Here is a 13,888-nt window from a genome sequence, read left to right as displayed (position 1 = left end):
CCTGGGCGGAAGCCTGATTGGCGTAGTCCAAGAAGTTTGTTTTCCTCAATTAATTGTTGTACCTGCAGGAATGCAGCTTTGTCCAGTATTTTAAGAAGGAAAGGGACCGTGGTAATAGGTTGGTAGTTGTTGGGTAAGCAGGGGACAAGGGGGGGTTTCTTTGAGAGGGCGGACCCAGGCTTCCTTCAGGCATGAGGGGACTTATTTGTGGCAAAGGAGGCGTTGACAAAGGCTGTGAGGAAGGGGCGAGATGCTCTTAATGAGTGTGGCTGGGCATATGTCTCCTTTGCAATTAGATGGTTTGATGATGCTGATTAGATCAGATTATTTGATTTCCTTGAAGGAGAAGGAGTTTGATGCTTTGGTGGGGAGGGGGGGTTGGCGGTATGACAATGTATGTCGGGATGTTGAGTGTTTGTCTGGTTGTTTGAATTTTAGCTTGGATGGTGTTAAGCTTGCCGTTCATAGCCGATTGGATATCATCACACCAGGTTTTATCCTTGGTGAAATTCTGTGGTGTTGGTGTAGGGGTCTCTAGGTCTCTGAAAATCAAGAAGATATCTTTGATATTAGATTGTGCTTCTTGGATCCTGGTTTCGAAGGAGATGGCTTTAGCCCTGATTATAGCTTTGTTATACTCTTTTGTTTCCGATTTAAAATTGAGTTGTGCTTCATCTGTGCGTGTGGTTGCCCAAGGGTCAGTGCTGCCCGCTTCTCAGAGCGGAGTACGAGGAGGTCTGGGGTAAACCATGCGTTGGTGTGGCTGGTGGGTTTGGCCTTGCGTGGTTTAAGTTGTGCAATGGCTTTGACGGCTGCCTTAATGGCTGTATTCTAAGATCTCGTTAGGACCTCTGGGTCAGCTGAGAATGGGCGTCTGCATGCCGGCCTGGCTAGGAATGGGATAAGATTATCCTTGGTGAGCTGCCTAGAGCTTCTGGTGAGTGCTTTGGGCAAAGGTGTCTCAGGTGTTTTGTTATTCCTGGTAGTGGGGATGTTGAAGTGAATAGCTTGGTGGTCTGACCATGGGATAGGCGTGTTGGCAGTGATGGAGATAGGGCAGTTATGCTGAGCTATCCAATCTAGAGATCGACCTTGTATGTACGTGGGTGTGGTAATGGGCTTCGTAAACCCGAGGGTTTTGAGTGCTGTGTTAGTCTTTTAGCTGCATGATTGTTGGCGTCATTGAGTCCTAGGTTGAGGTCACCTAGTAGTATGGCTTTGGTAGGGTGTTTCAGGTTATCGGAGAGGAGGTCAGTGAGGGCGGTTTGGAAATCACCTATGGGACCAGGTGGTCGGTAGACTAGATGAAGTGTGATGGTGCAGTGGTCTGATAGTTTAATTTTAGTGAGCAGGTAGTCACTGGTTTCAATATTGCCTTTGTCTATTTTCCTGATTGCAAGGTAGTGCAGTCTTGTCTGATGATGGTGCATCCTGGTGGTAGGGCTAGAGATGGTGCAGGGCCTGAGGCTTCATGAAGCCATGATTCGGTTATGATGAGGATGTCAAGGTCTTGGGTGGATATGAGGTCGTGGATGTCTAGGGCATGGGCGTTAATAGAGCGTGTGTTGATCAGTGAGCATTTAAGGTGTGTGCTGTTGGGTGGATTCTTGGTTTTGGAGATGGCAGAGGGGACACGTGCGGCCTCAATAACATTGGAGTCATGGCGTTTACTAGCTGCAGTACATGCCTCATTAATGGGTGGTGGTATGGTATGCTTGACACAAGGAGTGTGGACAGAATGAGCAATGTTAATAGTATCATGGGGATGGCTAGGTTTGCTGGCAGTGGTACAGATATCAACATTAGGGTAAAATGCGGCAGTATCAGCAGTGCATACATTAATATTGGGTGGCATTACGGAATGAACAAGATCAGTCAAATCATGAGGTTACTTACTTTTGTGGGAGCGACTTCTGAGGTAGTGCTCAGCACATGGGGCAGGAGGAATGGAGTTCTAGTAGCAGCGTGACCGTTGCTGGTAGTGGGGGGGGGGAAGAGTGTGTATAGTATGCGGCATGGGTCTCCTTGTAAGTCTTTGGCTGATAGTTTATGCTTGATATTTTGTTGGGGTGGTGGGTGGTCCTGGCGCCTACTTGTCCGTTGTGGTATGCTATAGAAGCAGAGATGCTAAGTTGCAGTACGGAGTAACCGCGCGATAGTAGGCGCTTGTGCCAGGTGTTCAGAGATGGCCGATTTTCGCATGGACGCTCACCTTGGTATTGATGTGTAGGATCAGCTTTGAGTAGTAGGATGGGGTTCAACATTTCGTTGGCACAGTGTGGTAGTCTTGCGTACCGGAGCGAACAGGGGCAAACCGGGGGTGATGGCCTTTATCATGGCCTTGTTCCGGCTTCCGCCTTCCGGGGGGGCGGTCCTGGAGATGTTGATTATGGTTGCTTAGCAACCGAGAGCCTCACTCTCATGCCGCGCCGGCCATTTTAGAAGGTCAGGCAGCAACACGGTCTGCGATCGGGCGCATTAGGGTGCTTGCCAGTACGGTGAGGAGTGTGCAGATCAAATCGAATCTGCTTGGCAAGATAGATGGCACGGGCTGCTGGGGCTATAAGTGTGGATCCAAGTGGATCTTCGCGGTAGCTGCAGTCGTCGTGGCTGTGGTCTCGTCCTGTAGAGGTATGTCCGCTGGGGCACATGAGGGAGAAGGGCTCCTGCCCTCTCGACCTATGTAGCTGCCTGGGATCTGATCTAGATTTGTTGCGGGAGAGAGTATGGAATGGGTTTCTTCCTTTTGTCACCGTGGTGTCACTGTCACATCTCAAATAGCATAAACTGTTAAAGTCACACAGGTTAACGGTTCCATGCTAAGATACTGGAACCAATTGAAGGTCTACCTATAGAGGAGAGTGTCCACATATACCAAACCAAATCTCTACCCTTGGCCCTGTATGGGGCGGCTTCTGGGACCCCCCTAACGCACAGATAATTTAAATTATAGAGAACCAAATCCTTTGGGCGATAATGAGAGAAGATTCAGGGTTTCACAGATTACCTCCGGCACGAGGAATGTGGCCTACCTCATGTTGAAGACTTTATAAGCCTACAGCCCCAAATGTACTGGTCACAGCTTTGGAGTCTCACTAAATGTTTAGTTGAACACATCATGGTGTGCACAATAGCACTGGTTGGCTAAATTACATTAGATCCTTATTAACAAATCTGGGCCTTGAAGAACTCTCTATCGACAGGATAAGCAATGATGATTCTAGGAGATCACTAAAGAATTCCTCTCAAGATCTAAATATGCAGAGCGATCAGTTCTATTTCAAATATAAACCGAACCAAAAGAATGATTCTGTTGCGTCTCAGGTCAAATTTGCTATTCAGAAAGTGTACTGGCTCTTGCTTCGAGGGTAGTCCCAATGGGACAAGTAAATGCCTCTGCAACAGGCTTGAGAACATTTCATCTTGTTTTGCCCCGTTAACTCTAATTTTAGAAAGATAGCGGTTACCCATGCAGAGAAGATGGGGAATGAGACAGCCGCACACAACCTTTCTCCAAGTCATTGCAGTTCTGGGCTTACATTCTGCACATTGCATTTACTCCTTTATTGAAAAGGCTTTATCATTCAGAAATCATTTCTTACAGCTGAATTAATCTTAATTCATCGCACATTTCAAATGTCTGGTTAGATTTTTTGCTTTATTGCAACTGTTATATGCTTTGATATGCTGCTGTATATGATTCTTTTATGAAAATTATTCATTTTGTAAATAAAGATTATTACTGGAAAAGATGAGGGGCCAATATTAGAATTGGGAGCACATCTATGTGTCAATACTGCTTCTGTGGTAGTCTTGTGAGTCTCTGTTGGAGGCATGTGTGTTTCAGGCTGCTTTTTATACATCTATTCATCCTCCCCACTTGGCCTTTAGCGTGGGGGTTGCTTAGCAGGTTTGCGCTATGTTATGCCAACAGACACTTAGTAGTTCCTCATTTCTTTAGACACAACTCGACACAGTTAACTGTTACTAATGGCTTTGACAGCCCATCCCTGTGGAAAATTCCCTTCAGGAAGTTGATAACAGTGGGCATGTTCATGTTGGATACGAATTTGATCCGTTTGGAGAAATAGTTGACCAAGGCTAGTTCAAACATATTTTCCCCCTTTATGTTGTCCAATGTACTGATAAAGTCGAGCCCCACTTTGTCTCAAGGTGCAGGCGATGTCTTTACATTTTGAAGGGAGGCTTGTTGTGATGATTATCGTTTGTCTCCGTTGAGGCATTCATGGCACGTCTTGACGAGTCGCTCGACGTACTGGTCCATTTGTGGCCACCAGTAGGCTTTTCTGACTCTTTTAGTGAGTGTGCTTCCCAGGTGTTGTCTGTGACCCTGCACAAGTGTTTTGTTTGATGGGTGCTGGAGGTATGATCTCGTCTTCATTAAGCATGTTATTGGAACTGCATAATTTCTCAACCACATAGTTGCACAGAGATGATTAGCTAAGGTATACTGATATACAATATGGCAATCTGTTCTAGCTACAATACATTATATACACATAATATATCAATTGTTTTATCATTCTTTTTTTTATTTTAGGCAGAACATAATCTTTTGTTGCGTCCCATGAAGAGTCATGCACATCAGACTTATCCAAGATGGCTACTTGAGTTAACAATTAACGGAGGGCTTTGTTTCTTGAGGAAGGCTAGTTAATGTACTGCCCAATGACGAAAACGTAGCTTTGAGACACTTATTTGATGCTACACCGACCAGATCAGTATAATATACATTGTGTTATCAAACGTTCAAGTAAATTGATTAGAATTGATTCAAGGGATTCATTTTAGAAAAATGACCACAAAAGTATTTATGAAATTGATTGAACTGTGCATAATTTTGCTCTTTTTCCATTTCACTTCATAAGAAGAATACTGTATTGATTCAGGTTCTTTGTTCATTATTTAAGCCTATGTATATTTACCTTTTAACGAATGTGCTAAGTAATTTGCACATTTTTCCTAATTTAGCACTATCCCGGTCCTGTATGTAAACATCGCCTTTCTGGTTTTGAAGTTTCGTTGTAATGTATATATGTATTTGATTTTATCACTTGAAATCTGTAGCTGCTTAAAACATGAAATATATTTGTACCTAACGTTTTCATGACAATTGTAGGAATAGTTCATTGCTTGTTCACTCTAGCTTCCAGTTGATTCCCACGGCGATCAGGCATTTATTTCTGATTGATTGAATCAAAATTACACACTATTACATGGTGAAATCGACCAACTAGGACAAGCTCCATTTGTGTAAAATGGACGTCATTCAACACTGCCTGTCCTGGGGCTATTAGTCTGTACAGACAGAGTGGGCGGGAGGTTTCTTTCATCAGGCTAACCTTCCACTACTAGTTGCTTTATCCTTTTCGACGCGGGACGCCTAGTGTCCAAGTATTTCCATTGTTGCTCACTTACACAGAGCTATCAACTTTGAAAACGTTATGTGAGGTAGTCCCAGTGTATTTACCTTGAGCAAAGTCTGTTGCTATCAATGAGTCAGGTAACCGAGATATGCACTTGGTGTGTCCGTCCCCCTCCCCCCACCCCTGCACATCGTGTACTACAAACTTGTATTCTTGCAGCTTTACAGCAAGTCAGAGTAACCTTATGGTGGACTTTCTGGTGCCTTCTGGGCAGAGCAAGCTGACCAGTGGCTTGTGCACAGAGTAAGAAGCCACAACATTTTGACATATACATAGTTGTGTTGATGTTCTCCTGCCCAGGTGCAGGCTAGAAGATCTCTTCTATAGCAGAGTCATTTCTCTGTGCCTTTGGGTTTTTGATGCAAATACTACAGTACTTTGCCAGTGTCCTCTGGGTGCGAGTGGTGCCCGAGCCAGGCGTGCGGGTGCCCGCTGTGATGAATGTCAGGAACCTGGGATTGACGGGAGCTTTGAAGATGTCTTGATTGATGGCATTCCATGCTTATCTTATGCGAGGTTGCACGTGAACTCCTGTCCCTTTTTTTAAGAGTATTCGCAGTGGTTTTGTCTTCCCTGAAAAGATGGACACGAATTTGGTGTCATAAACTGCTAAGCCAAGGACTGACGAGTTGCATGGGTGGTGGCCTCATACCAATGTTTTTTGGCATGATGACATGTGACGATATGGAGCAGCCCGGGCACTCCACGAAATCCATTTGGAAGGCACCTTTTTCCTTGCATCGTTTCACTTTTGCCGACAAGAGTTTATGAAGCATTGTGTTCCGGATAGCGTTGTGATTTCCTACCGTCCTGGAAATATGCAATATTGCAGACATCACCCAACAGGGATGCAGAGCAAAGTCCATAGGGAGTTTGCATGTACTGGAATGTCCTAAATGGCTTTAACACGTGATCCACCTCCAACTCCCGCTTACCTGAGCCCAAGATCTCGTTCATGCCCCTCTCTGGCAAATGTCGGTGGGACAGAAAGGCGAAGGTTAGGGTGGATACCCTAAACACCCCCGCCCCCCGTCCTCCTAGCTAGAAAGCACGGGGGTTATAATAACTTTGCACACAAAAGGTAAATCAGACAACCAAATGTTGCTGTTCTGTATCTTTAGTTGCTCATTGGATTACTTATCATCTTTCCCAGTAGAGCAGAGGATTTTAACACTTTTATATAAAAAGGGGGAAATCACATGGCACTATTTACAAACTTATCCTACCTAAGCAGCAACATTCCTAAAAAGCATTTCAAAATATTTAAGTGTCCTTTCAAAAATATTTTAAAATATTTCAAAAATAAAATGGCATTTAAAATACTTAAGAAAATTAATTGTCCAGTGCGCTGTAAAACTATTTATAAAAGCCTTACTTTGGAGACGGGCTGACTGGGGCTGTCTCAAGGTTCCTGCTGCTGTAATCCTTTCTCTTTTCTGCTTTCTGGTGTCTCCTAGCAGGCAGGGTGTTCGCAGGCAGCAGCGTGTCTGACCTTTATAAAAATCTATGAACGTACTTTTTTGTGAAAGTACCTGCATATGTATAGCCAGCTAGAAAGCCATTGGATATCTGTGTAATGCAAAGACCTGGTCACAAAATTGTTTTACTTGTATACATGCTACCCCTTCCAAATGTTTGCTAGGGGCCTAGGGAAGGACGTGAGTAGAAGGACTTTGCCGTCTGATTTCTTGGGCATGGCTTCACCCTTCCTCCGCTCACCATAAGGTGAGTAAATTCCAGACATACTCTGGAAGAGGTGCACACCTTTCTCCAGCTCTCCTTTCAGCGCTGCGCCCCATAGAATATAGTTGAGTCCCCTGAAAAATGTGGTCCAATTGTACACATCGCTCCTCCACCTTTACTTCCAATGCCTTCCTGAGCATCGAATCTATCCCTCGCACCAAATATCAACCCCACTATGCTCCTCCCTACCACTACTGAATGTTTCATCAGACTCCTCCTTTGCCTCTCTGACGGGCAAAAAGCGCCTCAACGGCATAACCTATGGCAGTAGGTGCTACACAAATGCAAGATAACATAACATGCAGAGATAGCGGATTACATATGTTTGACTTCAGTGTGTTTAAACTAGAGAATTAAGACCAACCAGTCGAATAACGGGCATGAGGCCCGGAGTTTTTTCTTTTTTTTTTTTAAACATGAATTGCTGTTGCTCGTTGCGTGTGCTGAGTGTGGCCCTACGTCTGTGCACAGAAAGAAGGTGTCAGGGTGCTGTCAATTCCAAACTGAACGAACTCACCCCCCGCCCCTCACTCTCCTCTGCCCCTCCCTCCTCCTCGCGCACACTCTGGCACCGCCTTCCCCGGAGCACTCTTGAGCCAGCTGCAAGACAGCTGGATCTGATCTGAAACCACTTCCAACTCCAGGCCGGTGGGCAGGACATGGTGCGCGCGAGTGCCGGGAGGGGGGACTACTAGGGCAGGGCCATTTCTGGTGGGCTCCTTTGAACCAGAGTCGCTCCTGGCCGCGCGGTGGATGCCCCTCACGGCAGCCAGCACGTTGGGTGCCAGGGAGTCTCTTGGAGAAGGGGTGGCGTTGCGCCTCAGCCGGGGAGAGGGCACCGAGGCAAGGGAAGGCGGCGGCGCTTCCTGCGGGGCTGAGCGGCCAGAGGCTGCCATCTGCTGCCGGGCTCGGCTCCCACGTCTACCTTCCTTCGCCATCTCTGACCTGTAGGAGCCCGGCTTGTGTGCATGTGGCTGCTGGCCATGGCTCTCGGGAGGAAAGTGTGCGAGGCGGCAGGAAAAGGCGGGGGGCGCCCGGAGTGCTGAAAGTGCGGGACCCAAACAGGAAAGCGGCGAAACCCGGGAAGCTGGAGAGTGCAGTCATGAATTCTGGGATTGGGATGAAGTACGCTGGCGGCGACTCCTCGGGGGAGCGGGGAGAGGTAAGCAGGCTGACCCCCTTTCCCCTCCCCTCCCTGGATGCTCCGTTTCCTTTTGTTTGTTTGAATCTCCCGTGTGCCGCCCATGCTATCATGTCTGACACACACGCACACAGGCAGGCGAGAAGTAAGATTAAATGCGGTGCTTGCCCTTCCTTCATCTTGTTTTGACTTGCGTGCCCCTGCCAGTCACCCGAGCTGCGTTCGTGTCTGCATCTTTGAAGTTTAATGTGCTGGAAGTGAAGCCATAGATGTGGCACCCTGCAACGCCAAGGCTGCCACCTGAACTCCACGCAGGTTTCACAACACGAAGGAAAGGAAGGCGGAGTCCCTGTGGCATGTCTCCAATGAAAATGGGCGATTTCAATTCCCATTTCCTCAGAGCGAGGTGTACAAACTTTATGACAAGTTCTTTTTAGCTGAAATGGCTCGGTGTGGAACTGCGAGTTCGTGTGGTCTCAAAACGTTAAGGCAACACGTGATCCCGGCGAAGTAAGGACCAGTGAAGGTTCAGGCACGAAGCTGTCACAACACTCCCTCAGAGCAATGCATGCTGCACCCCGGAAGGAAAACACTGCGAGCATGCCCCTCACCCCCCATCCCTCCCTCCTGCGTATGAAGGGTCCGGGGGCATTGATCCATAGCTCGTGGAAGGCACCCTTCTGCTTGAGGTGCTGTTGGGTAGTTATCCATGGGGGATAATCCATGACATTGAGGTCGACTGGCCCCATCACATCTACAAGAGGCCGAGCCGGACACCCACAGAAAGAGGTAGCTTCAGATGATGTAGCTGGCGTCTGGGGGTGAAGATACCCAGATCTCGCTGGAGAATTTCAACCCCACCTTCCCCTCTCCAAGAGCCCACCTTTCACCCTGGTCCCTCTCCGTACTAGCTGAGTTGGCTAGACTGCGGTTTTTTTCCCTGGCCTGTGTGGGCATTTCTCTCCATGAACGCACCACCGCGCAGTCCTCATAATATAAATAGAAATCAGACCCCTGCCCAGCCCGAGTGTTTATACAGCAGATAAGCAGTGAGGCCAGAGTTCAGGGGAAACGGGCTTTATCGTAGTTTTCAGGCCATTACTATGGGGAATTGGTCTCTCCGCCCCCCGTGATTGCACACGAGACAGCACTGCCCAGTTTTATAACATGGGGCTGATATTCAAGAAGAGGCAGGAGGCAGGCACTGCGTGCTCACGTTCATGCAGGCATAACACATAGACAGGACAGAGACCCCAGTACATCCTGCACCCTTCACCTACTCCATGGAACTCCTGAACAGTGCCCTTTGGGGTGTAGAAGGGAAGAGCTAACAGGAGGCCAAATGGCACCCCCACAGACCAACGGGGACATTCATGGCAGACCTACCAGGAGGACAACGAGTACCTTCTTCATGGCACGATTTAGTTTTAACCATGGCACGTTCTGTTGGTTGCTTGGTGCTTTATACCGCTGCCAGGCCATTTCAATGCACTTTTGGTAAAAAGGAGAGGGGTAATAAACCTGGGGGGAGATGAGCAGCCAGAGGGAAGGAGACTTATTGTGTGCGTTTGTACAGCGCTTTAGATCGCTGTCGGGCCTTCTCAAAGCGCTGAGGTTGAAGATCCATGCGGGAGCAGCGGAGCGATAAGGAGGCTTCACGTTATTATTTTTTATTTATTTATTGAATATAGTCGAAATAAATCAATCAGGCTTCACGTTATTCAAGTTGCTTGCCTGGTGCTTCACAACACAGTCAGACTATTTCAAAGCTGAGGGCAAGTACTAGTAGTGGGAGAGATGTCTGTGCTAGGTGCATACGTCCTTACTCTCCTTACTCAGGGGGTTTGCTCCTCAGTGTATTGCTCTGCTCAGGGTATATGTGCCCCCTTGGAGCGTAGGTGCAGCCTGAGTGTGACTGGCCCTACTTGACACATATGTAACCCCTCCCCTTCCCCATGTATGTCTTCCTCCCCCTTGTGCATGTCCACCTTGGTTGCAGAGTGGCCCCTCTGTTGTTGCACATCTGGTAATGTATCTCTCCTGGTTGTACAAAGTAGTTTATAGGTCTTTCTCAATGTGCTCAATATTATTTAGCTTCTATGGTCGTGGTTCAATAAACTAAAGGGGTTCCCCAATGTGCGCAATCTGTTGGTGGGTGTTGCAGTCCTGTGCTTCTTTCATGATTGAGGCTGAGCCGAATTGAGAATTTCCTCCCTAGATTTTACAAAATTTCTGTTTTGTATAGCTTGTGAAAATTGGAATTTGAAACATCGCCTTGTTCCACTGGGTATTTCGTGGGACTTGAAGTTGTTGTGACTTTACAGTAGTTATTGTTTTGTGGTTTTACCGCTTCATACGTGGCCTCTTAACACTGTCAGAAGATTTTAGCCTTCATCCCTTGTGCAGCTATAACTCTGCATTGATTATGCACACGTACACACCAGCTCCTTGATGGGGAAACTGGAGCAATGGATGCTTTTTCAGGGTTTTTGCCAGATCAGCATGTGTCCAGACCAATGCTCTGCAGCGCCACCTACCGCTCCGTATTTTCACTAGTCACCCGGTCCCACCTTCTTCTTGCATGTCGGGTGCTGTCAAAGACCTGTGTCTGTGCACTGCTGTAGTTCTTTCTTCTGTGATGTGAATGTGTTGTGAGTTCCGACGACTTCAGGTATTTTGGGTACCTACTTGGGGCATCTTTTTGTTAATAGGCATAGTCGCAACTGGAATTGCGCATCGGCAAAGCCAGTATTGGGGATCTGGCCACTGGGGGCATTCGGACACCTCTGAGGAGAGCGAAGCGTTTTAAATCTGGGAGGCCTCGCCAGTGAATGCAGAGTTTTTTTTTTAAAATGTGAAAGCAGGTTAAGTTCTTTGAATTCGTGTGACAGCTTGGTAACTGGCCTTCATTTTGACCTGACCCACCCATATCACTCACAGGGAAGTGTTCCTTGAGAACGTGTCATGTCTTTGACACTTTGAGAGGTTTCTATGACCCCAAGCAGTGTAGATGCGCCCTCCCCCTGGTGTGTTGATGCTCAGCTCCTGAAAGCAAGGTCTGCTTGCCTTTACCAGTCTGGAAACCAGACTAACAATTCCAGTGCATTAGCCTGAATTCCAAGTAACTTATTTGTGAAGCTTTTTGCAAACAACAAGGCCTACAAGAAACTGTGTGTGAATGAGTCCACGCCACCATGCATCACACTGCGTGTTCGGCGCGTCCTGCATCTACTTGAGATTTTGGTCTGCCGGCCAACCATTTCTTCAGCAGCTCAAGGCAGATTTTGTCCCCCCCCCCACTAACAGGTGCATAGCGGTCCGTTTGGGCACAAGATCACACACCAGTTACTGCTGCTTTCCTGACTCTCTGTTGCAGTAAGGCAGGGGGCTGATTGTCAAAGTTATGGCAAATGCAGCTCATGTTAATGTCCAGCTGAGAAAATTTAGCTTGGTCGCAGGTTCTTGAGGTATTGGTGTAAAAATAACCACATGTTGCTGTGTTCAATTTTCAATGTGAAGGGGGTTGAAGGGGGATTTGGTGATGGCCTTTTATTGTAGGACTTGTGAGAGGGCACCCAATCAAAATTATTTGAAGACTTAATTGGAGACTAACTGGAAATGGAAGCACTTGCTGGTTTTTTCTGCTGTTGTCAAATGTTTAAAAGTCAGTGTGTTTGACAAGTTTAGAATGTGTATGATGAGGGTTCAGCTCATTTCTCAGCATTGGAAGGCCGGGATAATCGATGTGTGTTTGCTTTCGTTGCTTGGTCACAATATGTCAAGCGTGTATCTCCTTTAGACGCTTGCCCCATGCACCAACAGCATTTCTGTTTAAATCTGGATGGCCTGCTGGATGCCATTTTCCTGCTGGTACAGTTGCAAATAGGAAATTGGCTTCCCGCCATTGGTTCCTGGCCTCTGTCTTGCTGACTTGCATGGTGGGGAATTGTTTTGTGGGGGTGACTGGAGAGTTGCGTGTTGGGTCAGAGATGCATTTTTCTTATGTAGGATCAAGAAAACGGTTAATCCAATTCTTGCTTCCTCACGATATAATTGTGTTATGCCTGGAAAAAAAATCACCTGATCTCCCAGTTTCTGGTCCCTTTATTGCCTTTTCAAAAGTGGGGGTACCCCTTCACCAAGACACCTATCATGTGATACAGTGCAGGAAATGGGACGGGGTACTAGGAGCGGTGTTCCGGAAAGACCTGTCTTGCCCAAGCAGAGTTCTGGCAAAGCATGTCTTGCTGCCCTGTAAGCAGACCCAGCTGCTTGCCCACGACACTCACACTTGTGCTTGAGTCTTATGAAAGGTGTCTGCTCGATTAAGCGTGGGTTGATTGTGCGTGTGACAACTCGGCTTCAGAACAGGATACTCCCTGTGCGACCTGTCCTGAAGCCAAGTTATCGCATGCATGAGCAACCCACGTTTCAACAGACACTTTCAGTAGACTCAGCATGGACAACTGAATACATTAACAGCCAAAGCCTCAGATACTTGTTCAAGGTGTCCAGACTGGTGTACATGTCCTGCCAGCCCTACAGGTAAGGGGTGTATCGGCCACTTTTACTCCCTAAAAATAAGGCAAATACTCCCAACAAAGAAAAATAGGGAGTAAAAATAATTCAACCAAAAAATAGAAAACGGACACATAGAACCTTCTGCTCTTGCTTTAACCCACACAGCTCCAGGGGTATGTTTGGACCAGTAATGCACATAGTACCACAGGAAGAAAATACTACTATAATGACTGAATAAGTAAACCTGTGTATTTTAATGTGCACGAATAACTAGGTGCAAAGAAATGTTTATTACAAAAACATTTCAGTTCAAACATAATTTTCCACGTTTATAAAATACTGTAATTTGGAATTGGATTTACATTTTACTCCAGCCTAAAAAAATAGGGAGTAAAATACACCCACTTCCAAATCCTATCTGGACCACTAGGTCCTGCAATGTAGAAATATTTTTGGGTGAGTAGTGTGACTAATTATAACGACAGAGCCCAACTTCCATTATCCGCTCAAAAGGATTTCTTACTGACTCGCAATAAGACATGTTTCAAATGTAAAATTCTAAAAAATACTTATGCTCCTATAATGCTCTTTGCGTTTATGCAAATCGACAGGATTGGGTTCTATGAAGATACTGTATTGTGTGGACCTGGCCTGGGACCACACCCCGCCCCTCCGGGGATGAGAGGGTTCCCACAGTACATTTTTTCCCATTTCCAGTGCCGAAGGAATATATGAATATGCCTGGTCTGAAGACCAGGATCCCAGTTTCCCTGCAGTTCCTGGAGCTGGGTTTGTTGGCACCTAGTGGATTTCACCTGTTCACATAGGAGCGATTGTACTGGGGAGGAGGGAGAGCACGGTTTGCAAAATGAAGAGTGACTATCAGCAGTGGCCCTTGGCTGCGGCCGCTGTCTGTCGTGGGAGAGCAGTCCCCCTTCAGCTGCCTGCCAGTGGGTACCATAGTCACCCGTTTCCTTGCAACCTCCCCGTCCTCCTGTGTTGCAGTAAGAACACGGAGCGGTGGCATTGATTCCAG

General features: G+C 46.9%; 1 protein-coding gene across 3 annotated transcripts in view; it reads left to right on the top strand.

The window, feature by feature from the left end:
* The window catches only part of MCC (MCC regulator of WNT signaling pathway), a 2,118,336-nt gene that overhangs the window by 577,526 nt on the left and 1,526,922 nt on the right, over positions 1 to 13,888 (top strand). The window contains exon 1 of one of the 3 annotated variants that reach the window (XM_069625511.1): positions 7,776 to 8,352. The exons of the other annotated variants lie outside the window; for them this stretch is intronic. Within the exon in view, the coding sequence (XP_069481612.1) occupies positions 8,293 to 8,352 (60 nt within the window). The 5' untranslated portion in view covers positions 7,776 to 8,292. Of the gene's footprint in view, positions 1 to 7,775; positions 8,353 to 13,888 lie in introns of those variants that run through there. 3 annotated transcript variants of the gene reach the window in all.

This window comes from Ambystoma mexicanum, chromosome 6p (genome assembly GCF_040938575.1).
Source record: "Ambystoma mexicanum isolate Mex_15411 chromosome 6p, UKY_AmexF1_1, whole genome shotgun sequence".
NCBI lineage: Eukaryota > Metazoa > Chordata > Amphibia > Caudata > Ambystomatidae > Ambystoma > Ambystoma mexicanum.
Note: the sequence above shows the minus strand (reverse complement) of the source record. Positions and strands in the feature narration are given on the sequence as shown.